The 27638-nt window shown below is 42.1% G+C and overlaps 3 protein-coding genes across 11 annotated transcripts in view; 1 reads left to right on the top strand and 2 right to left on the bottom strand.

Annotated features, from left to right (window-relative positions):
- The first annotated feature begins 211 nt into the window (after positions 1–211).
- On the top strand, positions 212–13453 carry si:dkeyp-97b10.3 (uncharacterized). 4 transcript variants are annotated; one of them, XM_035766145.2, is made up of 17 exons: positions 213–676; positions 4030–4061; positions 5461–5493; positions 5779–5832; positions 5934–5957; positions 6098–6136; positions 6294–6341; positions 6570–6613; positions 6744–6796; positions 6906–7383; positions 7972–8097; positions 9603–9738; positions 9818–9865; positions 10027–10098; positions 10208–10373; positions 10568–10689; positions 11191–13453. In XM_035766145.2, the coding sequence occupies exons 1-17, from the start codon at positions 627–629 to the stop codon at positions 11217–11219; spliced, it is 1554 nt and encodes a 517-aa protein (XP_035622038.1). In that variant the 5' UTR covers positions 213–626; the 3' UTR covers positions 11220–13453. The 4 variants fall into 4 exon arrangements, with proteins under 4 accessions (XP_035622160.1, XP_035622228.1, XP_035622038.1 ...); XM_035766202.2 differs by having other exon boundaries at positions 6101–6136; XM_035766267.2 differs by lacking the exon at positions 5461–5493 and having other exon boundaries at positions 212–676.
- Positions 13454–17891: 4438 nt separating this feature from the next.
- LOC118395174 (uncharacterized) lies at positions 17892–19690 on the bottom strand. Its single transcript, XM_035788938.1, has 6 exons — positions 19563–19690; positions 19178–19332; positions 18919–19014; positions 18713–18754; positions 18352–18501; positions 17892–18104 (listed from the first exon to the last, which is right to left on the bottom strand). The coding sequence occupies exons 1-6, from the start codon at positions 19582–19584 to the stop codon at positions 17964–17966; spliced, it is 606 nt and encodes a 201-aa protein (XP_035644831.1). The 5' UTR covers positions 19585–19690; the 3' UTR covers positions 17892–17963.
- Positions 19691–21327: 1637 nt separating this feature from the next.
- Positions 21328–27638, bottom strand: part of LOC118375531 (schwannomin-interacting protein 1-like) — a 386524-nt gene continuing 380213 nt past the window's right edge. For all 6 annotated transcript variants that reach the window (XM_052522718.1, XM_052522728.1, XM_052522722.1 and 3 more), the window contains 3 exons: positions 23425–23548; positions 22473–22566; positions 21328–22157 (listed from right to left, as the gene is read on the bottom strand). In XM_052522718.1, coding sequence (XP_052378678.1) covers positions 22106–22157; positions 22473–22566; positions 23425–23548 — 270 coding nt within the window. In that variant the 3' untranslated portion in view covers positions 21328–22105. The remainder of the gene's footprint in view (positions 22158–22472; positions 22567–23424; positions 23549–27638) is intronic.

Raw genomic sequence — 27638 nt, forward strand, 5'->3', positions numbered from 1 at the left:
ATATTTTATCTCCCCCCCCCCATAGTAATCAGACAGTTGTCATGGATCAGCCTTGACGGGAAAGAAACTTAGAAGAGCCATGCGTCTTGTTTAGATGAAAAAGCGGACCCAAACTAAAGGCGGGATAATATACTCCTCCCACTGAGCAGTTCGTGAGCGTTGTAATTGCTCCAGGGCTGCGCTAGTGCAGCGATCTGCAAATCATTTGTAATTGTTGACAATGAGACATCCATTGAAAAACATGGTAGTAAGATCAGCATATTTTTGCCTAAACTCAAATTTAGATTATCGTTAGATAAACTAGCCGATGTTACAAATACTAAGCCTAGGCCTACTACGGGAGAGTGTATTTGTTTTGAGAGCTCTGTTTTTGGCGAAATTACTTTGTACGTAAAATTATATTTGACCTATTGAATATAAACAGTTTTGATTATGCCTACAAAAACATGTGTAAATCATAACAAAGTGAACCACGAGGGCTGAGTCTTACGTCGTCTTTAAGGTATGGTTTTAAAAGGAGATGATCGCTGACAGAGATACAGGCAGGTGCTATAACGAAACCTCACGAAGGTGAAGCAAAACGACCAAAACAAAACCTACAGCGAAAGTTCCTCAAAGGGCACATAATGGTGGCGAGGATGGCGAGCTGCGGAGCCACTTGTCACCTGGATGAAGGGTAAGCATCGTAAATACATAGCCAAATAACGCCGAGGTTTAGAGCAGCCTATGATTGCATGAGGTTGCATTCACACTGACAAAGGATACGCGCTGCAATGTTTTGTCGAATCCCGAAATAGTTGCTTTGTTGTTGCTTGCTCCCCGTCGCTGGATCTTAGTTCCCGATTGACAAAGAAACATTTAAGACCACAAATAGTTGCAACCATGTAATTTTATGTAATTGAATACACAGATCCCAAAAATTAAAGGAGGGGACGCCATGATCGCTTTGTAGCGCACATGATGCTCTGTTGACTGATCATAACACAAACATGCCCATCGCCAAGCAATATGTCTATACCGCGATTTACATCTAAAGAACGTTATTCTGTAGGCCTACCCAATGCAACAATAATGTTGGGTTTCTCAATTAAAGCTTATTTTAATTTGAAAGCAAAACCACTTGCATGTATCTAACTTTGTTGTTATATGTATAGTAGTATATATGTAACAAAAGGTAGCTATAGAATCATCTTGAATTACATAGGCTATTGGGACTTTTTCCAGTGAAACGTATTAATCAAGGACTTTAAAAAAAAACATATCACTTTTGTAACCACACGTGTTACTCCAATCATGGTAATGTTTCGTACAGTAAAATGTAGAAAACGTTCTACATTGTCTCCTTCGTGTCGTAAACAATGAATAGTGTTTGTGATGAGTAACCATGAACCAGAGGGAAGTGAAAGGTGAGAGATATGAATCTGGTGACTTGTATCCAAGGGGAACGCTAGGCCTATCGTTCGTGTGGTTGTCTGGTTTCTATCACGCCAGAGGCTGCCGGAGAAACAAGAGACGTTGGGCACCTTGCCACACCCTTTCGCCACTGTTGGTGTGCATTTCTCCATTACCAAGACAATCAATCCACCTGACAGGTGTGGCATATCAAGAAGCTGATTAAAAAGCATGATCATTACACAGGTTCACCTTGTGCTGGGGAAAATTTAGTGGCCATTCTAAAATGTGCAGTTTTGTCACACACAGTTTCTCAAGTTTTGAGTGAGTTTGCAATTGGCATGCCACTGCCAGGAATGTCCACCAGAGCTGTTGTCAGAGAATTGAATGTTAATTCCTCTACCATAAGCTGCCTCAAACATAGTTTTAGAGAATTTGGCAGTACGTTCAACCGGCCTCACAAACACACACCATGTGTAACCAGACCAGGATCTCCACACCCGGCTTCTTCACCTTTGGGATCATCTGAGACCAGCCACCCGGACAGCTGATGAAACTGAGGAGTATTTCTGTTTGTAGTAAAGCCCTTTTGTGTGAAAAAACTAATTCTGATTGGCTGGGCTGGCTCCCAAGTGGATGGGCCTATGCCACCCCAGGCCCACCTATGACTGCACCCCTTCCCAGTCATGTAAAATCTGTAGATTAAGGCCTAACGTAACGGTTTTCTTGAGTTGAAGGAGAGGCGGACCAAAATGCAGCGTGGTTACTTGTATACATCTTTAATAAAGCTGAAACCACGAACAGTACACAAAAAAAAATAAACATGAAAAAAAAAACTAAACAGCCTATCTGGTGCAAACAAACACCCACAAAACCCAACACCAAACAGGCTACCTAAATATGGTTCCCAATCAGAGACAACACCTGCCTCTGATTGAGAACCATATCAGGCCAAACATAGAGATAAACAAACTATGGTCAGGGTGTGACACCTAATTAATTTATTTCAGTTAACTGATTTCCTTATATGAACTGTAACTCAGTAAATCGTTGAAATTATTGCATGTTGCATATATTTTTGTTCAATATACTTAAAAATAAAATGCACAATACCTGCAGAATATATGACCCCTCATAAAAGCATAGCGTTTTTCCCCGAGATTTATTGACAGTTTCATGTATCATTAATGCTGTTGCATTAATGGTGTATGATATGTTAACCTACTGAGTGAGGTATGCAAGGCTAAATTGGAGCTGTTACATAAACTATAACACTAGCACCAACTGACTATTGCCTATCTCATGTTCATAGGCTTTCAGTGTGTTCATGTAAGGCTGTAGGAAACATGCAAAAAAACTGTGGTATTGCACCACAGAGACAGAAGTGAGAGAGAAAAGAAGGGGGGGTTGTTTTATATGAAAATTAGTGGGAGAGAAGTAAGAGATGGTGAGAGGCCAGGGTTGAATAGCGGGCAGAAATAAATAAAGAGAAAGAGAGGGTAGAAAAATAATAGACAGAGAGAAGGCAGAGTACATTTGTGAATATGACTGCCATGGAAACGTATAACAATTGTGTTGTGATACAGAAACCTTTTGGCTGAGTGAACATTGACCTTGTACAGGAAAAACTTTTCTTTTCATCTGTCTTGAGTACAGTGAGGATGAGGACCATTGGCTTATCAGGTTTCATTAAATCTTCGATACACAGTACTAGAAATAGCCTATGAATTTTGGTCACAATTCAATCGTTGTTTTAGGACCTTATCTGCAGTTACCATGCACAGTTATCATGATTCATTACATTCTTATTATCAAAGAGGTTATGAAAAAGTTTCAACTTAATAAAGTGTTTCTCCTGTATTCCTCATCTCTTCTGTGGTAAAGCACTAAAGACTGCACTTGAGTCAACTCTGACTTTTGATTACCTAAAGTGCAGTATTTTTACGATCGAGAAAAATAAGAAAAAATACTGTTGACCTTGTTCCCTGCGCATGCTGAACGTGTTCTTCTTGTGAGGTTGGCACCATGACAAATGCACTTTCTATTGTCGCTAGCTTTACACCGAGCCCCTGGGCGGAAGGCGCCCATAGACGTGTTCACACAAGTCACAGACTGAATCAACAAGTGGCACGCTTTGTCTGAGTCTGAGAGACAACTTCTGGATGATACACATATGGGTTATATAAACTTGTAACACCGCTGACTACAAAACCCTTCCATTTGATCAACTTTTGGTGTTCTCTGGTACTGTCTCTTTAAGAATTTACAGTTTAGAATCACAGGCACTATTATCGGCCAGTACCAGCCGTGCAACATTAGTGTGTAAAACTGGGTCAGGATGTAGGGGGTGGGTGTTCCACACCACACTGGAGGATGGGCTGGTGTCATGAATTTGAGTTTTTGGCAGCCCTTTCTGTTTTTGTGCCTCAGTTGAATGAGCGTGTGAGTGTATATCAGAGAGAGGAAGTGCAGACACAGATGGGTCTGCAGCTGGACAGTTGAGCTCCACCCCCTCTCCTCCACACCCCTAATCCCCTCCCCCACTGGTCCATAAACTGAAGCTGTATTCTCTTAACTCCAGGATTTTGATAACGTCTTGGGATGTCCTTATCATTTCCTTTCTCTTTTAACCTATAGAGATGGAGACGTCCCTGTCCCTGGCCAGAAGGGTAAGCACTGTTTAATTTTGGTTTGTGCACGACTTGTTTTGTTTTGTCTTGTGGCAAAAAGTCTTGAATGAATGTAATCTGAAAGGAGTCCAGCAGATGGCAGTCAACACCGGTAAAAAGATCTGTGTGTCTGTCTGGTGTATATTGGGCTGATTTTAAAGCAGGCTGTCAGAGAGTAGACAGAGTGGATGTTAGATGAGGCAGATAGGAAGCATATGAGGACACAGATGGAGGGAGGGAGAGAGAGCGATGGATGTATTTATTTAACCTTTATTTAACTAGGGAAGTCAGTTAGAACAAATTCTTATTTACCATGATGGCCTACCCCAGCCAAACTTTAACCCGGACGACACTGGGACAACTGTGCACTGCCCTATGGGGGACTCCCAATCACAGCCGGTTGTGATACAGCCTGTCCTTTCTGGGGCAGGGAACCTCACCTCTGACTGAGAACCAGCCAGGTCTCTCTCTCCACTCTCGTTGGGCTCCTGAGTGGCACAGCGGGGCTTCCTCTCTGCCAATGCCAGGCTCTCAGCCAGAAGGCCTATCCCACACTCACTCCTGCTGGGTACAGATAACAAACAGCTCCCCCTGCCCCTGGAGTCAAAACCATTTGTTTTTGAGAAATGGTTTCACCAAAGCTGTGTTGTATTCATTAGGTATCTCGTAGCTTATTTTCAAAGATGCATTACAAAATCAAAACAAATCCAACAAAAATCACAATTATGAACATTTGCATGTCAATGAATCATTACCCATAATCATCACAGCACTACTTTAGATGCACTTACAGTATGAAGCATACCCGTTTAGAAGTCATTCTGAATTTCTGAATGAGAGTATCTGTTTCTGTAAATGACTAAAATGAAAGTGCAAACAGTTACAGCACTGACACAGGGGCCCTCAGCACTATACATAGGAAAACCACAGACATCATTGAATTACAATACACTCATGTACATACTGTATACAGTGCATTCAAATAAATTAGTGAGTAATCAGAGTGGAAGTTTCAGATGAGCAATGTGTTGTGACTTGCGTGAAGAGGGTTTACACTGAGCTCATCAGTTATTCACAGTTTGACAGCAGAAGTGTAACGTTTTGATAAGTCAGACAGTAAATAAGAGGCTCCAAAACGATAATGTATGACAATCTTCTCAGTAATATGCCTATGTTAGGGTAGACATGAGTAGAGACTCTCAGATCCTCCTACTAGGTCTTGTCAGAAAGCTCTCAGGGGTTGGGCTGGTGTCGTTTGGGGCTGGTCCTACAGAGGGCCAGTCCCCTGGGGTTACTGTAAACCTCTGCATTATGGGTAAAGTGGGGTGGAAAGATGGAGGGAGGAGAGTTCCCATATTAATTACCCAAGATACCTCTAATGAAAGTTCTGTTGTTCCAGGTAATCTGACTGAAAGTGATAACAGTGGCTCAGGTAGGCACACATTTGCAGTATATTTCTATGTTCCGTGTATAGAAATCCTTATAGAAATCCCCACACACACACATCGTCCTCTCTGTGAACATTACTCAAACAGAACTCTAATGGTCTCTGAGCTGCTTTGGGCCTATAGAACCCCCACCCCCCCCAAGTTTCTTTTGAACTACCAATCAATTTCCCTCCCTTCTGCTTTCCCTCTCTCTGTTCGAAAGTACGTTTAGAATGAGAAAGTTTTCAAAGTTCATCCCTCCATGTCTTATGGATTTGTTTTCCTAACAGACAACGCAGGGACATCTACAGAGGAGAGTTCTGAAGATGAGGAGGAGGATTCTGGTGAGCGGCTGCTAGAGCACAAAATCTCTTCATCAAAGTATGAATCATCAGGCTTTATCCCATCCTCTAATATAACCTTCTCTCTTTCTGTCTTTTGCCAGACGGCTCTGCTGAGAAAGGAGGAGGTGAGAAAAACACCGCCTCATTCTCTGTTTCATCAAAAAATAATTTCCAAACGGTGACGATACATGGTCACACCAGCACCTGGCTTGTTTGGATATTTAAAATAAATAAATAATTGTATTCTTTTTTTGGCTTGTCCCAGCAGAATCAGAGGAGCCTGCCGTTGAGGATTCCTGTATTGGTGAGTGGGAACTATAGCACAATGCCTTAGAGTACATCTGCCTCATGGTGCCTCTCAAATACAGATGAATAGGCTCTTTCACCTCAGAATGACCTGAGTAGAATGCCTGCTCCTCTCCCTTAACTTCCTTCATGGGGAGTAACTTCTCTCTCCGCAGAATCGGAGTCGGCTCCTCAACCTGATGCAGAGGTTTCCCTTGCTAAAGGTATCCTCAGTTTGACAAAAGTCATTATACTATCAAATGTTTAGCTTCTTCCACTTAAGGCCTAACTATCCTAGACAAAGGAGATTGTAATGGCTGAAATTCAAGAGAGAGGATATTTGGGTTCATTACATAGGTTTATGAAAATGTGTCTGCAAATCAAAGTCTGAGAGGTAGAGTATTCCCCCAGAGGGAGTGTCTAGTTTGACTATTGACCTCTGCTTTTGTCAGATATGCCCCCCAAGACATGTGAAAAATGCAAGGCTGTCCAGCAGGTGAGCACATTTGTTGGATTGTGGAATTTAATGGTAATTGTGTAATAAAGCTTCAGAGATGTACAGTATGGCTGTAGACTCACTAGAGGAACAGGGGCTAATCTTAGGACCATGTCTGTTTCCCTATCAGAGTCAAGGCAATGATCTGGTTACTCCCAGGAAGATCTCTAAAGGTCGCCTACAGTGAGTAGCTCTTCTACCTGAAGCCTCGTTCCTTCTCTTTCTCACTCAGCCTCTCCTTCTCTCGCTCTTTTTTCCTCCATCTCTAAATCTTTATGGTTCTGTGTGTCAGGGTGCAGCTGGAGGGAGAGGGGGCATATGAGTGTTCCGTCACCGGCCTGGTGTTTGAGGTGTCGGAGAGAGTCCTGATCCGCTACTCGGTCCTGTCCTGGTCCAAGTTTGGCATGTTCCTCAGGGACACCTGGAGGTTCGCTGGGCCCATCTTCAACGTGGACTGTGTCAACAGCCCCTCGTCTGTCCTCACCTCCATCCAGTTCCCTCACTCCCTCTGCCTCGCTGACCCTGACAGTGAAATGACCTTCAGTGTCCTGCATATGAAGGACAGCTGTCCGGTGATCGAGCCCTCGGTTGACCACTCTGGCAGCCATGTAAAGTGGCGTGTGTCGTCCCTGTCCCCGGTGGGGCCCATTGTCCAGAGCAGCAAGCCTGTAGAGCACCACGGGGTGGTTCTGGTGTATAAGGAACTGGCTCTGAACAACTCCTACTCCTTTCGCATCTACCTGGCCACCAACAACTCCTCCGACATTAAGGTGAGATGGACACAGTGTGGGTGCGGATCATTACTGTAGCATGTTACTGAGTCAGAACAAAGAGGTGAACATGATCAGACAGATTGTAATGCCCACTGGCCTGACTTCCTGTCACTCTGTGCCTCTCTCACTATGGTCTACTGAGGGAAGTCACACTGGAAGTCTGCGGTCTGTGTGTGTGTGTGTGTGTGTGTGGTGATCAAGATGAGTTAATTTGTCACGGTATCAGAAGGCATTGGTGCATATTAATGAACACAAGTGATTGTGTATTGATTTGTGTATCTTTATCTAGGAACAACTCCCATGGAAATCCTAATACAATAGATCTGAAGCTAGCCCAGTGGGCAACACTGGTTCAAATGACAATGTTTTGCCAACAGGTAGGGTTAGATTTGGATAGTTAGACCATGTTATATCAAATACAGACCACAGTGAATTTTTTGGTCATGTCACCCAGTTTCTGAAATGTGGTATGAGCCCTGGTAGTGTGTAGTAGTATCAGTGGTGAGGGAAATGACTGAGCTCAACAGAGACTCACATCAGATTACTCTCTGCCTCTTTCTCCTCCTCTACCACCCCTCACTCTAGGACATAGGGAAGGAGGTGCGTTGCTCCAAGAGGCGTTACCTGAAGGTAGAGAAGCCACCCACCTGTAAGCTGGATGAGAGGAGGTACCGCCTCATGAGTGAACCAGAGGGAGACATCAGCCCTGCGGTGAGGGTTCATTCACCCATTACTGCATAACTAGTAAGCACTGACCTATGTACTGTACACTGAGTGTACAAAACTTTAAGAACAACTTCCTAATATTGAGTTGCACCTCCTTTTTTTCACCTTTATTTAACCAGGTAGGCAAGTTGAGAACAAGTTCTCATTTGCAACTGCGACCTGGCCAAGATAAAACAAAGCAGACACATACAACAACACAGAGTTACACATGGAGTAAAACAAACATACAGTCAATAATACAATAGAAAAATGGGTCTATATACAATGTGAGCAAATGAGGTGAGATAAGGGAGGTAAAGGCCATGGTGGCGAAGTAAATACAATAATAGCAAGTAAAATAAATAAAATAAACACTGGAATGGTAGATTTGCAGTGGAAGAATGTGCAAAGTAGAGATAAATAATGGGGGTGCAAAGGAGCTAAATAAATAAATACCGTAGGGGGAGAGGTAGTTGTTTGGGCTAAATTATAGATGGGCTATGTACAGGTACAGTAATCTGTGAGCTGCTCTGACAGCTGGTGCGTAAAGTTAGTGAGGGGGATAAGTGTGTCCAGTTTCAGAGATTTTTGCAGTTCGTTCCAGTCATTGGCAACAGAGAACTGGAAGGCAAGGCGGCCAAAGTAAGAATTGGTTTTGGGGGTGACCAGAGAGATATACCTGCTGGAGCACGTGCTACAGGTGGGTGCTGTTATGGTGACCAGCGAGGTGAGATAAGGGGAGACTTTACCTAGCAGGGTCTTGTAGATGACCTTTTGTCTTCAGAACAGCCTCAATTTGTCCGGATATGGACTCTACAAGGTGTCGAAAGTGTTCCACAGGGATGCTGGCCCATGTTGACTCCAATGCTTCCCAGAGTTGTGTCAAGTTGGCTGGATGTCCTTTGGGTAGTGAACCATTCTTGATACACACAGGAAACTGTTGAGCGTGAAAAACCCAGTAGCGTTGCAGTTCTTGACACAAACTGGTGTGCCTGGCACCTACTAACATACCCTGTTCAAAGGTACTTCATTATTTTGTCTTGCCCATTCACCCTCTGAATGGCAAACATACACAATCCATGTCTATTGTCTCAAGGCTTAAAAATCCTTCTTCAACCTGTCTCCTCCCCTTCATCTTCACTGATTTTAGTAGATTTTGCTAATTCAAAATGACACAACAACAAGGTTCCAGTTGAACAACTTTTATTTCACTGTATTTCCACAGTACTAGTTGCCGTCACCCTCAGACCAGGTCCATCTCCAGTGAGACTACTGCGCAGGTGTACTAATAACAGAGTGATCGCACCGTAATAACAGAAATATAGGGATACTTAAAACATTCATTTAACAGCTGACATCAATAAGGGATAATAGGATTCACCTTGTCAGTCTGTCATGGAAAGAACAGGCGTTCTTAATGTTTTGTATACTTAGTGTATGGATGTACTACGTGTGTGTGTGTATTCATATATCTGTGTGTGTGTGGTGTGTGTGTGTGCGGTGTCCTGCAGGACTTGCAGTTCACGCTGGCCGTGACTAAATTGAAGGGATATTTTGAGGCGTTCTTTGAGCAGCCCCCTCCCTTCAAGCTCTCCCTCATAGAGACAGAGTCCGACCAGACCGTGTGGTCAGCCACCATCAGAGAAGGTACGTACACACCTGCTGTGCGTCTGTCTGTAATGTGTTGTGAGTGAAGGTGCAGGACATTCATTTGTCTTCCTCTCAGGTGACTGTGTGGACAATGCAGTTGAAAAACTAAGGAAACGGACAGATAGTAAGTTTGTCATTTTTGTTTGCCTCCTCTCAATATTGGCATCAATAGTTCACTTTATTCCAGTGTGTGTTCTAGATATCTACTTGTCTGTACACAAGCAATTTTCATCCATCATTTAAAAGTAGCTTTTGATTGACAGTGATTTTTCTCCTCTTCTGTAGGCAGGAAGAGAAGCACCAGCACATCAGAGGAAGAGATGACCAATAAGAGACCTCGATGCGCAGATGAGTCAGGTGATGGTTTGAACACATCCAATGTGTAATTTGCTGTTATTACTGTGGTCTTATTCATGTTGAGTTGCTGTTCAGAATTAAAAGTCTGATGTTCCTCTGTTGTCCCCAGACGGAGTGCGGACAGTGCAGGTCCCAGACGTGTCGCCCAAGCAGCTGATGCAGGTGGCTAAGCGGCTGGGGAAGGAGTGGAAGCAGGTGGCTATCGGTTGCCTGGACCTGTCCTCCAAAGAGCTGGACGATATACAGGCCAGTGAGGAGGATGTCATCATGCAGAGGTACAGTAGATAGATATAGTATCTGCACCCTTAAAACTCAACTTTATATTACTTGCCAGCCATTATTTTTGGGGTTTCTAATTGAAGCATTCCTGGCATAACCAATCATACAATAACCTACTTTCTTTGATTCATATTTTTGGTGAAGATTTATTTTTTTAGATAATGTGACCTCCATTTGACTTGTGTTTCAGGTTTAAGGCATTGGAGCGCTGGACGACTAGCAGGCCGAAGGGTCAAGCCACTGTCGCTCACCTCTTGAGGAGCCTACAGGAGTTGGATGACCTGCCCAATGAGGTCCACCAGACACTGAAAGGTTAGAGACACACCAGTGGAGGCTGCTGCAGGGAGAACAGCTGATAATATTGGCTGCAATAGAGCAAATGGAATGGCATCAAACACATGGAAACCATGTGTTTGATTTATTTGATACCATTCCACCTATTCCCCTCCAGCCACAACCATGAGCCCATCCTCCCCAATTAACATTTACATTACATTTAAGTCATTTAGCAGACGCTCTTATCCAGAGCGACTTACAAATTGGTGCATTCACCTTATGACATCCAGTGGAACAGCCACTTTACAATAGTGCATCTAAATCTTTTAAGGGGGGTGAGAAGGATTACTTTATCCTATCCTAGGTATTCCTTAAAGAGGTGGGTCCTTAAAGGTGCCACCATCCTCCTATGAGACACATTAGACTAGAGCCACTCACCTTCACTGACCTGTCTGCACACACACATTTGTACTCATGCTTGTCTCCTAACCTACACCAATTTTTGTCTCTCTTTCTGTCTGTCTGTGTTCTCTTCAGATATGATGGACAATAAAGCTGCCAAATGACATCTTTAGCCTCCCTAGGTCCCTGCCTTTCCGCAGCCCTGTCGTCAGTAAAACAGAGAGACAATGGGTGAGAGACGTTTGAACTCTTGACTTGAAGACAGAAATCTCTACTTTATGCTGTATGGCTGGGGTACTCAACTCTTACCCTACGAGGTCCGGAGCCTTCTGGTTTTCTGTTCTACATGATCATTAATTGCACACACCTGGTGACTCACGTTTAAATCAGTCCCCGATGACAACATTCAGTGGAACTGGCTTCAAGGTTCAGAGTTGAGTTTCAGGGCTGTATGGAGTAGGATGAATGTTTTCTCTAGACCAGATATGGGCAACTCCAGTCCTCGGGGCCTGGTTGGTGTCACACTTCCCCCCCCATCCCTAGCAAACACAGCTGATTAAACTAATTGCATTCTAAATGGAAGATCATAATTAGTTGATTATTGGAGTCTGGTGTGTTAGCTGGGGCAAAAGTGTGACACCAATCCAGCCCCTGAGGACTGGAGTTGCCCGTCCTTGCTCTAGAGACTGATCTAAGGTCAGCTTTGCATACCTCCTTCATAAATTGAGGATTTGAGGAGGGTACATTGATCCTAGATCAGAAGCATTATGTGTCCTGGCACCCCAGCCTAGCACTGTCACCCCCTCTCAGCCCAAGACAATTGCCTTCAATTGAAATGTTTGATTCCTGCAGACCTGGATTCTGGATATAGAGAACTTTGTGCCCCACCTAGTAGTGATATTTAGTAGTGGGAAAACCTGGTTTTTCAACCCTCCCGAAGACAATTTCACCAAAGCCTTTCATCTTTGAAGGGTCATTCTCTTAGATGTTCACAACCTGGAATGATGCAGACGTACCTGAAGCTGTAGAGGTACCCCAAACAGCCAGGAGCTAATGCTACGACCCACGGTGCAGAGAAGACTTGTTATGTCATAGATGAGCTCTGGGAAATAGGTAGCTAAAATGTAGCCAGTAACAGACATGGTGCTGCAGTATGGAAACTGCTGACAAACTTATGGGGAGTTGTATATTTTGTATTTTGATATTTGTCATTCAAGGCATTACCACTTAATCATGGAATTGGACCAACTTCTCAAGGAGCGTAGCTGTACTTTTTATACTGTGTACATATTTTCTCAGTATTTAAACTATGCTGCGATTGTTTTTATTTTTGTACAGTTTGTGTTTGTTAGTTTTTATGTGTGTTATGACCAAATTGAGCCTGTCAAACTTAGTGGTGATAGCTAAGCTTCATCTCAGAGAAAAGATTGGTAATATTTACTTTTGTTTAGTCTGAATCGTGTCCATTCTGTAGCCTGGAAATCACACTCAGTGCATTTGAACATGGTGCGATTGAATGAATTCCAGAAACCACTACTTTAGGAGAGTATTTTCAGTTCATAAAAAGGGGTACTAACTCATTTAAAACACCTTTCAATAGGGATGTCACTGTTGCAGATACTGGGATCCAAATACCTTAGGGAGAGTAACAACGATTAACTGTTGAAATTATGAATGTGAAAACCACGAGTTTAGTGGTAAATTGGGTATTGGATGCCATTTGCAAGTGTGTACATATGTTTACACTCAGAATGATCTCTCAAAATCCATAATTTAATATTCCAATTCTTACATGTGCACTTCTGTAATGTTACACTTCAGGTATGGGCCTTCGTAGGGCTCTGGGTATGGTGCCTAAGATTACAAATCTTTGACTGAATAAAATATTTTTTTTGGTAAAGATGAATTTAATTTATTTCATTGCAAATAGTTTTCAGCTAGTAGAGGTAGACCTACAACTTGATGAGGTCTTCATGACTGTTAGTAAACACATGTATCATTAAGTCATAGCCTACAGGTTCAGTGGCCTTTACAGAGTTGCTTGACTAATAATGACCATGCCAAGTTGGGAACCAACAGGACCCTGAACAGCTTCCACCCCCAAGCTATAAGACTGCTAAATAGTTAACCAATAGCCAGGAATATCTGCATTTCCCCTTTCTGCACTAACTCTTTTGACTCATGACATACACTGCAGTTGCTGTTTTATCTATCCTGTTGCCTAGTCACTTTATCCCTACCTATATGTACATATCTACCTCAATTACCTTGTACCCCTTCACATTGACTATGTACTTGTTTCTTGTGTTATTTTTCTATTCATTTTTCAAAAATGTTTCTCTGCATTGTTAGAAAGGGCCCATAAGCATGTGACAAATAAAATGTGATTTGATTATGATTTAATTTGCCAGTGGTGTTAAGTAAAAATACCCTGAAGAACTACTTAAGTAGTTTTCTTGGGTATCTGTACTTTACTACTTATTTTTGAGAACTTTTACTTCACTACATTCCTAAAGAATATAATGTACTTTTTTTTTACTCCCATGTATTTTCACTGACACCCAAAAGTAGTCCTTACATTTCAAATGCTCAGGCAGGACAGCAATATAATCCATTTCATGCACCTATCAATATAATGCGTTGTAATCCCTACTGCCTCTGATCTTGCAGACTCACTAAGCACAAATATGGTGTTTGGAAATGTTGTCTGAGTGAGGTGAGTGTGCCCCTGGCTATCCAGAAAAAAAAAACAAGACAATTGTGCCATCTAGTTTGCATAATATAAGGGATTTGTATAGCATTTACTTGTACTTTAAAAAAAACTTTTACTCAAGTATGACAATTGAGTCATTTTCCCACCACTATACACCACTGTACATTTCAAACCACATACTTTTACTCAAATAGTATTTTACTGAGTGACTTTCACTTTTACTTGAGTCATTTTCTGTTAAGGTATCTTTACTTTAATTCATGTTTGACAATTGAGTACTTTTTCCACCACTGGGCCTTGCCTCTTTCTGCATTCCGTTAGTTATTTAACCATATAAATATAACAAAGAATCGTTTTAATTCTACGGTAATAACAATAGAAATATAATCCTGATAAAGGGCTTATTTAGACTGGTAAACTCATGGGTACATATGGCTGGTATTGTGATGCAAAATGTCCATGGCAATTTGGAATGTTCTATCAACTGCTGCTGGGTTGCCATGGTAATATAGAATGCCCATTGAAATGATGCTAAGTGATGTGGTTTACAATCAAGTTGTCATCTGTACCTAGGGTTATAAAAGCACCTTGACCAGTATTACCGAAATATCCGCAACTACAGATATCACACAGATCCTGATACTGCACGGAATACTGAAAACTAAGGTAAATACTGACCAGGATGCAGCGCAAAAATGACAATCGCAGGACCTCGGGTCATGAGCTGCGGCCAAAGGTGGGTGAACCCTCCCTGGACCCGTCAAGACTTTCCCAGGTCCCGGCAGACTGGACCCGCGAGACTACCGGAGACGTGTGGGAGGATGAGGGTGGGCAGCTCATTATTACACCTGTCGGTCGCTCACGACCTCCGGGCAGATGGCTGAAATCAAAGCCCGGCTGGGATGATTGCGCCCCGAATGACTCCATTCACACGGTGTCGCAGTTGACTAATGGGCACGATGATAACAAGGACTCTTGCCACCCTCAGGGAGACACTGTAGATGGGGCAGAAATGTTCACATCACATGAGCCGGATGTGGACGACAAGAGCGTCCTGACAGCCAAATTCACATACACCAAGAACCTGTACGCTACGGAAGCCGCGGCCGCTGAGCTGGCCCAAGAGATAGCAGAGGAGAGGAACGAAGCTCTGCGTAAAGAAAACGTTGGCCTGAAGAACCGGATGAGAAGCCTGACGAGCTCTGTGAAAGACATGGATCCCCTGGAGGACATGGTCCTGGAGATGCGCAAATCCCTGGAGGAGAGCAACAGCACCACTGCACGGCTGGAGACTCGACGTCTGCAGCTCCAACAGCAGAATGACGCCTTCAGGGATACGATTGAAAGTATGAATGGTGACCTGTCCACCCTTATGCACGAGAGAGCAGAGGATAGGGTAAAGTTGCGGGATCTGAACCGCTGCATCGGCCTGATGCAGTTCCAGGTTGATGAGGGCCGAATCACTTTTCTTCACAGGGAGGAGTTGATCCAGATGAAAACGTCCCTTATCGAGGAGATGCAAAGCTCCTTGGCCGAAAGCACATCCCGCGTCCTGGAGTTTCAGGAAAGGGTGCAGGATTTGGAGGAGCAAATCGCAGAAGCCAGGAACGCTGGTAAAGAACATGAGATGACAGATAACAGTTCCATTGCGCGCGGGAAAATGGCCCATTCCTTCGCTGAGGAACTTGCTCAATGTAACACGAACTCTGTTGATGAAGAGATAAGTGAGGAGAAAGTGGAGGTTTCAACCACTCCGACCCAGAGCTGGGTGATGAGAAGGCTGCCCGGGGGGCTACAGAAGGTGGTCTACCAGGCAAGGATGTTCGCCCTGGGGGGCATGGTTTCATTATGCGTAATGGCCGCCATTGTGCCCACATGCCAAATTGGACATGGGGTTCCATGTGGAGACCTGCTTGAAGACGCAGAAAATGTATTTTTCAAGTCTTATGCGACTATTAATCACACTGCTCTCCCTCCCGTCTGAATGATATTATATTTTAACATGTTCCATAAAGATATATATATATATTTTTTTATTTTTTTATTTCACCTTTATTTAACCAGGTAGGCTAGTTGAGAACAAGTTCTCATTTGCAACTGCGACCTGGCCAAGATAAAGCATAGCAGTGTGAACAGACAACACAGAGTTACACATGGAGTAAACAATTAGCAAGTCAATAACACAGTAGAAAAAAATGGGCAGTCTATATACAATGTGTGCAAAAGGCATGAGGAGGTAGGCGAATAATACAATTTTGCAGATTAACACTGGAGTGATAAATGATCAGATGGGCATGTACAGGTAGAGATATTGGTGTGCAAAAGAGCAGAAAAGTAAATAAATAAAAACAGTATAAAAACAGTATGGGAATGAGGTAGGTGAAAAAGGGTGAGCTATTTACCTATAGACTATGTACAGCTGCAGCGATCGGTTAGCTGCTCGGATAGCTGATGTTTGAAGTTGGAGAGGGAGATAAAAGTCTCCAACTTCAGCGATTTTTGCAATTCGTTCCAGTCACAGGCAGCAGAGTACTGGAACGAAAGGCGGCCAAATGAGGTGTTGGCTTTAGGGATGATCAGTGAGATACACCTGCTGGAGCGCGTGCTACGGATGGGTGTTGCCATCGTGACCAGTGAACTGAGATAAGGCGGAGCTTTACCTAGCATGGACTTGTAGATGACCTGGAGCCAGTGGGTCTGGCGACGAATATGTAGTGAGGGCCAGCCGACTAGAGCATACAAGTCGCAGTGGTGGGTGGTATAAGGTGCTTTAGTGACAAAACGGATGGCACTGTGGTAGACTGCATCCAGTTTGCTGAGTAGAGTGTTGGAAGCCATTTTGTAGATGACATCGCCGAAGTCGAGGATCGGTAGGATAGTCAGTTTTACTAGGGTAAGCTTGGCAGCGTGAGTGAAGGAGGCTTTGTTGCGGAATAGAAAGCCGACTCTGGATTTGATTTTTGATTGGAGATGTTTGATGTGAGTCTGGAAGGAGAGTTTGCAGTCTAGCCAGACACCTAGGTACTTATAGATGTCCACATATTCAAGGTTGGAACCATCCAGGGTGGTGATGCTAGTCGGGCATGTGGGTGCAGGCAGCGATCGGTTGAAAAGCATGCATTTGGTTTTACTCGCGTTTAAGAGCAGTTGGAGGCCACGGAAGGAGTGCTGTATGGCATTGAAGCTCGTTTGGAGGTTGGATAGCACAGTGTCCAATGACGGGCCGAAAGTATATAGAATGGTGTCGTCTGCGTAGAGGTGGATCAGGGAATCGCCCGCAGCAAGAGCAACATCATTGATATATACAGAGAAAAGAGTCGGCCCGAGAATTGAACCCTGTGGCACCCCCATAGAGACTGCCAGAGGACCGGACAGCATGCCCTCTGATTTGACACACTGAACTCTGTCTGCAAAGTAATTGGTGAACCAGGCAAGGCAGTCATCCGAAAAACCGAGGCTGTTGAGTCCGAGGCTGTTGAGTCTGCCGATAAGAATATATATATATATATAACCACAAACAAAAACGTATTTAGCCTATTCATGGGTAGAATGTTTAAACCTACAGAGCAACACATACAACATAGCTAACATTAACACAATCAGTCTTGGTAAGCTTGTAAAAAATGCTTTATTATAAATATTCAAATAAATAACATCAATAACATATTGTTAAATAAATACATATATTTCATACATCAAATAAATAATGTTGCATTCATCAAATAAATAAACCCCAGTCCCTAAATAAAGGAATAAATAAATAAATAATTTGACCAACATGATGTTCATTGATTAGCTTTGAACTAAACCTACTGTCATTCAGCACTAACTGAGCCAAAAAGAGTTTAGCTAGCTTATGTCTTACTCATCTTTTCATACACAGTGTGGTGCAGTATTCAACAGTTATGATGACAAAGTAGTTGATGATGATGTCTGATGATGAAGATAACAATCAGTGTTGCTGATAATTAACTTGGTACAGTTGTAGGTGATGATGATGATGATTGTCAATATTTGTTATAGTTGATGATGCAGTTATGATGACAAAGTAGTTGATGATGATGATGATGAAGATAACAATCCGTGTTTCTGATGATGAACTTGTTACAGTTGTAGGTGATGACGATGAAGATGATTGTCAATACGTGTTATAGTTGATGATGATGAGGAATCGGATGGTGTTGAAGATGAGGGTTTACTTCCTGTGGTCCCCAGCAGAGATGTATCCCATGGCTCTGCTGATGGTGATGACCCGGAGGTGGAAGCCCTTCAGTACCTTACACAGATGGACCCTCTGGTCCACAGGGTCACCACTGGTCAGCTTAGGGTCTGCAACCTGCAGAGCAAAAGGAAACAAAACTTAACTTTATGAAAATGCAAACTTTAAGTCCATAGTTGTGAATGTCTATTAGCAGTGACATTTGTACTGTCTCAAACACAGAGGAACACATTTTTGTGTACAGTTTTGCAATTGTCTACGCGAGGTTGTTGTCATTAGAAAACTGTATCAAAAGAAAAATAAACATGCAGGGGAGGAAGGGAATGTTTTCTGTACAAAAGATAAAATAGAAAAATCGAATTACCTGTGAGGAAGACACCCATTGTGTGGATGGACAAATATTGAGTAGGTTCTGGGTGTCCTGGGCAGTGGAGCTGAGGTCGGCCTGTTTGTAAGCCTGTAGTGAGGCAGCATAATGTTCTAGGTCTATTCGGATGTTCCTCAGACACTCACTCTGTCAGAAGAAACGATAAAAATGGACAGAGATCAGCCAATCAGACATATAGGAAGCAGTTGAAATGGGTGAGGTAAGAATGGGTGAATTATGTGAAATGCAGTCACTATTAAATCCATAGACTGTCTAAAGATCTATTTATTTGTATATCTGTGGATTTAAATAGCATTCCCTAAACAATTATGCAATATTGTAAGAACACAATAGTTACCTCACTGAATGTGGTGTTCCGTTGACCAGAGCATCTTGTGTTCTGAGGAAATACAACAAAATGATGCATCAATAGACTGATTTATATCACTATTCTGTAAATCCGAGGTATTAATTTAAATTACTACATAAAATGCAGAGAAATTATATATATATTAAATTAATAGTGGTAATATGAATGTAGAAAATGACTGTTGTGTGACTTACCATGTCCGTGTTGGGTTCGCAGGCTAGGACTGTCTGGGTCTTACTGTTCACCTCCACGCGCTGCTCCGAGCAGTTTAAACCCCCAAACAGGTTTTCCTATGAAGGGAAAATTATTCAATTAGTAAGTGGATACATGAATCACAAACGGTGTGAACAAACTGTAAGCCTATCAAAGATACAGACAGACTGACTTACTGAATGAGGGATACATTAGATTTGAATTAAACGTTCAAAGGAATTCGTTATAACTGTCACTTACGTTGTCCAGGAGCTTTTTAACATTCTTGACGAGCTTTCTGGAGAGGTCAGCGCACTGCGAGCATTTCTCAGAGTCTAAACTCCGCGGCATGCGCATTGGGGTTCCCATTGAGACTTGGCAGGACAAGGCGAGCAGCAGCACACAGCTGGCAAGGTCTGTGTGGAGGGAGGACACAATGTCAGTCAGCACCAACCAATGTATCACCCCAATAATCCTCTAAACAAACCAATGATAAAAACACCCCTGAAATAGTAATTATTTAACTCCAATTTCAAATCAATAAATTAAAATGGAAGAGTATGTAAAGTTTGAGGCATATCATTTCACAGGGTTAGTTGATCAAAAACCCACAATAAAATTAGGTACAAATAAAATTAATACTCACAGAAATAAAAGTTTGGCATCATGATTCCGAGATCTTTGACTCAGGTGTGGCGTAAACTGATAGGTGTGTTGTCATCGTTGCCTCATCTGATCATTATATAGCCATGCAGCGCTCCTAGAGGGAATTCCCTGGCCATGTTGAAACACGAAGATACATACAAGCACTAGATCAAGCGCCACCGAAATGAAAGTGACGCGTCAGTCGTGTGTAATTTCCTGAGTTGTTTTTACAACTCAGGCCAATGAGTCATGCCCTCGTTTCTATTTGCTTGAGTTGGCTCACTAGGAAATCAATGTCTAGAAATGAAAAAATGATACAATACATATCTCTTTTTTTAAATTTTTACATTATAGTTAAAGTAATGCAATAAACCATATAACTGACAGTCACATTCTCCCACTGGTTGTGGGTAGCATCTCACTGCGTAGCCCAATTCTATCCAGACACCTGCAGCACTACGTGAGACATGTCTGCATTCCGATGTCAATATTTCACTTTTGCTGCTTATTTTCTCTAGCCTTTGTAATTGTCCAAAATAGACAGATGACACAAAGAATACTATTAGAAAGCTTTTTCTAAATGTGTTTGCTATAGGCCTAGAGATGTTGTGGGTGGGTAGTAAGTAGCCTCTAGCCTGTGTTGGCTTTAGCCTCTTCTTTCGAAGGCTGGTTGTCTTAAACTACATTCACAGTGGTTGTTTCTGCAAAGCTTTACATGCTTTTAATTGTGCATCATGAACATACATTTCGTAAGAATGAAAAACAACGTACATTTGAAAAAGGTTTAATTTCTCAATGTTTGATTGACCCAGGGGGGTCAGAATAAAGTGGACCTTCCACCAATTCAGTGCCCTTTGAGAAGTAACTTGTACTTTTAAAAAAAGTAAGATTTCTGCTCATTTGTATATTCTGTCAAAAAGAGCACTTGTTCAATTTCATAAAAAACATGTTTTTCCATCTCAAGAGATATAAAAGGTGCCAAAGTGATGGTTGACCATAAAAGGGTTGAGGATTTCATCTGAAATCAGGCAGAAATCCCCCTGTGACAGTGGCATTGGGGCGGACAAGTACGTAAATGTATGCACTCAGTACTGTTAAGTCACTCTGGATAGTCTGCTAAATGACTAAATTGTAATGTGATTGCCCATGACCCCTGCACACCCACACAATTTGAACCCTGGCATTTTGAATGTCTACCATTGGCCTGTTTAGTTAAGAAATACTTCTCTTCTTGTAAAGACTGACTCTCACTGGGCCTGTAGAAAGAGAGTGGCCATGGTGTGACAATCTGCAGGGGAGAGTTTCACAGAAGTGGATGATACTTGTGGTTGTGACCATTGATATATCAGACCTTTCAAAACCACAATCACAATAACGTGCAGAGCAAGCTTAGCCCTAAGGTTTAACATTATACTCTTTAAAATAAGGTGACTGTTTATGGGAAAATATGACAATATAAAAACGTATGCATCCTTCATACTCCATACTGTTGTTGCCTCTGAATAAACGATTCAGTGGAGTGATTAGCTTTTCTCTTCCCAGGTGGCAGTGATGTTCTTATGGTTATTAACGTATCAATTATTTCCAAAATCCTGCAATGCGCTTGTCAGTACAAGTATTACATAATTATAAAATAGTTATAAATGTACTGTTAATGTACTGTGTTTTGCCATATGGACATACAGTAGTTCCCCACTTATAATATGTACAACAAGATGTCCATCTCTGTCCACTTTTCTTAACAGACTGCACACCAAACCACAACATATGAAACAAAGTTGATTTTTTATTTTACATATCTGTACATAAACATTTCTTCCCTCAAATAAAAATTCTGAATACAATAGGATGAAAATGATATTAACACATTTATTAATTTCATTTAAAGTGTCAGAAAATCAACATTCACAAAATGTTGAAGACCGATCAGAGTGAGCGTATTACCAAAAGCTATAACTCCACTACAAGGCAGGCATGTTACCTTTACACTCTTTTAGCACCTTCAAATAAACATTTCTCAGTTGAAAACTACCATTTGTGCAGAATAAAAAGAGGTCAACTTTGAAATACTTCAAAATTACTTTCCAACTTAAAATGGTTTGAAATTAGTCTTCATAGTTTTATACAATGTTTTTTTCTTACATTTTTTTTACTGACTTTCTACTAATTTCTCACTATTATTATATTTTTTTTCTCCACCATTTTGTATTGACAGTTATAATTTAGTGGCGAATGTAAAAAGTTAAAAATAAACAATAGCGAAGCAAGGCCAATCACTGCACAGGAAGCCGGGGACAGTATCCATGACAACACACAATCAGTTTCCTCTTCTCCCAGGAAGCAGGAAATGCTCTGTCTTTAGCGCTGGGACAACCACAGAAGCAAATGAAAGGGTGGCCTTCCTCTGGCTGCTGCCACCATGGGAGTGGGTGAGAGGGGCAGGCAGAGGGGGTGCAGCGAGAGACATGGGGCAGGGCACGGGGACCAAAGAGGGGCAGGGGTGGAGTAAAGGGATGGGAAGGGGGCGAGGTTGGGTGGGGTGTCTCATTTGGATGGTGTCTTCTCAGCCATGTGTTTCTGCTGGCTCTCAGCATGCCTGAGTAAAAACAAAATGATGATTAGACAAACTGTTCTTTATCACCTGCTGTTGTATGAAAATCATGCAAATATCACACTGCTAAACATCTGTCCCAAAGACAGAGTTCCCCCAATCATTCCTGGCCTGTTTGCGGTCATAGCCCAGGAGGCTGTGTGTCTGTGTGTGTGTGTGTGTGTGTGTGTGTGTGTGTGTGTGTGTGTGTGTGTGTGTGTGTGTGTGTGTGTGTGTGTGTGTGTGTGTGTGTGTGTGTGTGTGTGTGTGTGTGTGTGTGTGTGTGTGTGTGTGTGTGTGTGTGTTAGATAGCATCCCCACCTGGTCAGGTCCTCTATGTCCACCAGCATGGCATCCTGCTCCATGTGCAGTTCATCCCTGATCAGCAGCAGCTGCACCAGCTCCTCATTCAGACCTGGAGAAGACAAACATCAGAACAACGGTAGAAAATCAACACCATTAGAACACTAACATACGGGTGCTGGATTCAATTCATATTGCCGAAGTATCGCGGAAGATCTGCATTAAAATGTAAAGGTAATTTATGATTGAGCCGATATATACAGTGGTTACCGTGAATGCAGTTTCCACAAACGCGGGAACATTGCCTTTATATATCATTTCAAACAAGCTATAACACGGATCTTCCGGCGATACTTCTGCGATACGGGTTGAATCCAGCCCCAAGTCATATGAGATGCAGATTTCAAATGGAGCATATTTTTAAACCATGCCAGTAAAAGACAAGATTCTATAACAACATTTTTGTGGGGGATTTTTTTTTGCCTTCTGTGTAAGGTGAGGTATTGTTCATCTTTCACTAGTATCGTCACACATGCATCCAACTTACATGGCCTGAAATGACTTTCAATATGAAAGATACCCTAATTAACACTGTGTGCGTGTGCGCATGTGTGTGTATCCTCGTGGGGACCTGAAATCTCCAAAAGTCCCCACAAGGATAGTAAAACAAGGAAAATTCTCCCTCTTGGGGACATTTCCCACGTCCCCACGAGGACAAAGGATATTTTAAGCTTAGCGGTTAATGGTTAGGGTTAGGTTTAGGGGTTAAGGTTAGGGTTAAAGTTCAGTTTTTGTGGTTAAGGTTAGGTTTAGGGGTTAAGATCAGGGTTAAAGTTAGGGTTAGGTTTAGGGGTTAAGGTTAGGGTTAGGGTTAGGTTTAGGGGTCAGGGAAAAAAGGATTTTGAATGGAAATCAATTTTAGGACCCCACGAGGATAAAAAAAAAGTGTGTGTGTGTGTGTGGTTCTCACTCTCTATCTGGGAGTGCAGGTCGTTGACTATAACCTGTAGTTGTCCCAGGGTCATGTCCCTCAGGTCTGTAGTCTTCAGGCTCCTCTTCATCAGACACTCATTGATGTGGGGCATGTGGGGCAGCTAGAGAGAAACACACACATCACCAATTAGAAATAGAAATACACACACACACACACACACACACACACACACACACACACACACACACACACACACACACACACACACACACACACACACACACACACACACACACACACACACACACACACACACACACACAAATATGTACACTCACATATGGATTCCTGGGCACTAGAGAACCCTAAGACACTACAGTGTGTTGGCGTGAGTATGTGTAGGCCTATGTGTGTTTGCGTGTGCAAGATGGTGCAGATTCTTGAGGAAAGGCGTCATTTCAATTTAATCTGCATCTCATAAAAAAAATCCAGCCACTGAAAGCAGCCCAATGCTACAGAGCTGCCAAGACTGTAATATGATGCAAAGCCCAATCTCTCCAGCAGTGGTCCCTGACCTGACCCTGGTCATAGATAGCTACAGGAAACAACTCTGTCTCCTTCCTCCTGGCCATAGCCACGGGAAGTAGGGGTGCTGAGGGTGCTGCATTACCCACTGAATAATCAGAATATTTTTTGGTGTTGTTGTGAAAAAGTAGTGCACTGAGCCTTTACTAGTCCTGTATTAGCGGACAGATTTTGCTGCCTGTACTGCGGGCAAAGCATTTTTCAGCATCATCTCCCCAGTCAGTCAAAATATTGCAGGACACACACCTCCAAACTACTTCCCGCGGGTATGCTCCTGGCAATAAGCAACACACTCTATGCTCCTGGCAGTAAGCAACACACTCTATGCTCCTGGCAGTAAGCAACACACTCTATGCTCCTGGCAGTAAGCAACACACTCTATGCTCCTGGCAGTAAGCAACACACTCTATGCTCCTGGCAGTAAGCAACACACTCTATGCTCCTGGCAGTAAGCAACACACTCTATGCTCCTGGCAGTAAGCAACACACTCTATGCTCCTGGCAGTAAGCAACACACTCTATGCTCCTGGCAGTAAGCAACACACTACTATGCTCCTGGCAGTAAGCAACACACTCTATGCTCCTGGCAGTCAGCAACACACTCTATGCTCCTGGCAGTAAGCAACACACTCTATGCTCCTGGCAGTCAGCAACACACTCTATGCTCCTGGCAGTAAGCAACACACTCTATGCTCCTGGCAGTAAGCAACACACTCTATGCTCCTGGCAGTAAGCAACACACTCTACGCTCTCTCGTTGTCTTCCTGAATTATTTGACTATTTGTTCTTGTCAAATCAACACACAACCTTTTACTGTGGTGATGTCATTTGTGTTTCCTTCAAGATTTTCAGCTCTGCTTCCTCTCATCCACCTCTCCCCTGTCCCTCGACCCCTTGTTCAAGTTATTTATATCTGTGTGCATCTCCTTCAAATACATCCTCTCTCTCTCTCGGTCTGACATTCTTCACTTCATGGAAGTGTCTCAGGATGAGAAAACGTAGTCCTTTTTAAAATATATATATTGTTTTTGGGGGTAGATCAAATTTAATATTGCAGATAGATTGTAGCTTCCACCAATGTAATTGCCTGCATCATTTCCAATCCCTCATATTTTAAATATATTTATCTTTATTATTTTCCCTTAACCCTACCACCCCTCCCCTTACCTGAACCACACAGCCAGGGCAACTAAGGAGTGACTCCGTAAGAAGCATCTCAAGGTCCTGGAGTGGCCTAGCCAGTCTCCAGACCTGAACCCAAAGAGAAAATCTTTGTAGGGAGCTGAAAGTCCGTATTGCCCAGCGACAGCCCCGAAACCTGAAGGATCTGGAGAAGGTCTGTATGGAGGAGTGGGCCAAAACACCCTGCTGCAGTGTGTGCAAACCTGGTCAAGAACTACAGGAAACGTATGATCTCTGTAATTGCAAACAAAGGTTTCTGTACCAAATATTAAGTTCTGCTTTTATGATGTATCAAATACTTATGTCATGCAATAAAATGCAAATTAATTACTTAAAAATCATACAATGTGATTTTCTGGATTTTTGTTTAAGATTCCGCCTCTCACAGTTGAAGTGTACCTATGATAAAAAATTACAGACCTCTACATGCTTTGTAAGTAGGAAAACCTGCAAAATCGGCAGTGTATCAAATACTTCTCCCTACTGTATCTTTTAACACCATCCAGTTTTGATTTCTATTTGCTATATATTTTTCAACTCAGCTGTGATGTTTCACAAAAGTTCTGAACCTTTCTATTCTCATAGTTTCTACAGATTGTAAAGTAAAGATAAATGTTTTTACTAAAAGTATTATTATATTATTGATCGATTCACTATGACTTTTCAAATCACCCAGCAGTGCTATTTGCAGAGTTAGCTCCAGGTAAATGTTGCAATTCTTCAGCCATTCCTGAACCTGTGACCAGAAACAAGCTATATATGGACAGTACCAAAACAAGTGATCTAATGATTCTGTCTCTTCACAGCAAAATATGCAGAGCTGGGATAAAAAAAAAAAAATATATATATATATACAGTTGAAGTCGGAAGTTTAAATACACCTTATCCAAATACATTTAAACTCAGTTTTTCACAATTCCTGACATTTAATCTTAGTAAAAAATCCCTGTCTTAGGTCAGTTAGGATCACCACTTTATTTTAAGAATGTGAAATGTCAGAATAATAGTAGAGAGAATGATTTATTTCAGCTTTTATTTCTTTCATCACATTCCCAGTGGGTCAGAAGTTTACATACGCTCAATTAGTGTTTGGTAGCATTGCCTTTACATTTTTTTACTTGGGTCAAACATTTCAGGAAGCCTTCCACAAGCTTCCCACAATAAGTTGGGTGAATTTTGGCCCATTCCCCCTGACAGAGCTGGTGTAACTGAGTCAGGTTTGTAGGCCTCCTTGCTCGCACACACTTTTTCAGTTCTCCCCACAAATGTTCTATAGGATTGAGGTCAGGGCTTTGTGGCCACTCCAATACCTTGACTTTGTTGTCCTTAAGCCATTTTGCTACAACTTTGGAAGTATGCTTGGGGTCATTGTCCATTTGGAAGACCCATTTGCGACCAAGCTTTAACTTCCTGACTGATGTCGTGAGATGTTGCTTCAATATATCCACATAATTAATTGTCCTTCTGGGATTGATTTGCACTTTTCGCACCAAAGTACGTTCATCTCTAGGAGACAGAACGCATCTCCTTCCTGAGCGCTATCATGGCTGCGTGGTCCCAAGGTGTTTATACTTGTGTACTATTGTTTGTACAGATGAACATGGTACCTTCAGGCACTTGGAAATTGCTCCCAAGGAGGAACCAGACTTGTGGAGGTCTACAATTTTTTGTCTGAGGTCTTGACTGATTTCATTTGATTTTCCCATAATGTCAAGCAAAGAGGCACTGAGTTTGAAGGTTGGCCTTGAAATACATCCACAGGTACACCTTCAATTGGCTCAAATGATGTCAATTAGCCTATCAGAAGCTTCTAAAGCCATGACAATATTTTCTGGAATGTTCCAAGCTGTTTAAAGGCACAGTCGACTTAGTGTATGTAAACTTCTGACCCACTGGAATTGTGATACAGTGAATTATAAGTGAAATCTGTTTGTAAACAATTGTTGGAAAAATGTGTTGTGTCATGCACAAAGTAGATGTCCTAACAGACTTACCAAAACTATAGTTTGTTAACAAGACATTTGTGGAGTGGTTTTAATGACTCAAACCTAAGTGTATGTAAACTTCCGACTTCCACTGTATATATATATATATATATATATATATATATATATATATATATATATATATATATATATAGATATAAATAACATTCCATATATATAACATTCTATTGGTTGCAATAAGTTTGTATAATAATTTAAATCAAACAATTATAAGTTTTGAATCCGACATAATTTTGTTCAGTTCATAAACCATGTGCCAGGGAATCGGTATATCGAAAATCTCTTCCCACCTATTTTGCAATTTATATGGCACAGTTGTCAATTATTTGGTCCTGAAATTGAATTGGTATACTTTTTTTATCAGAATTTTTCCTTTTTCCAACTTCCACTTGCCTCTTCCATTTTTGTGGTAATGCTGCAATTAGTTGGTTTTAATTTTGAGCAGAGCAGACATTTCCATATGTCTGTGTTAGCTGC

This window comes from Oncorhynchus keta, chromosome 1 (genome assembly GCF_023373465.1).
Source record: "Oncorhynchus keta strain PuntledgeMale-10-30-2019 chromosome 1, Oket_V2, whole genome shotgun sequence".
NCBI lineage: Eukaryota > Metazoa > Chordata > Actinopteri > Salmoniformes > Salmonidae > Oncorhynchus > Oncorhynchus keta.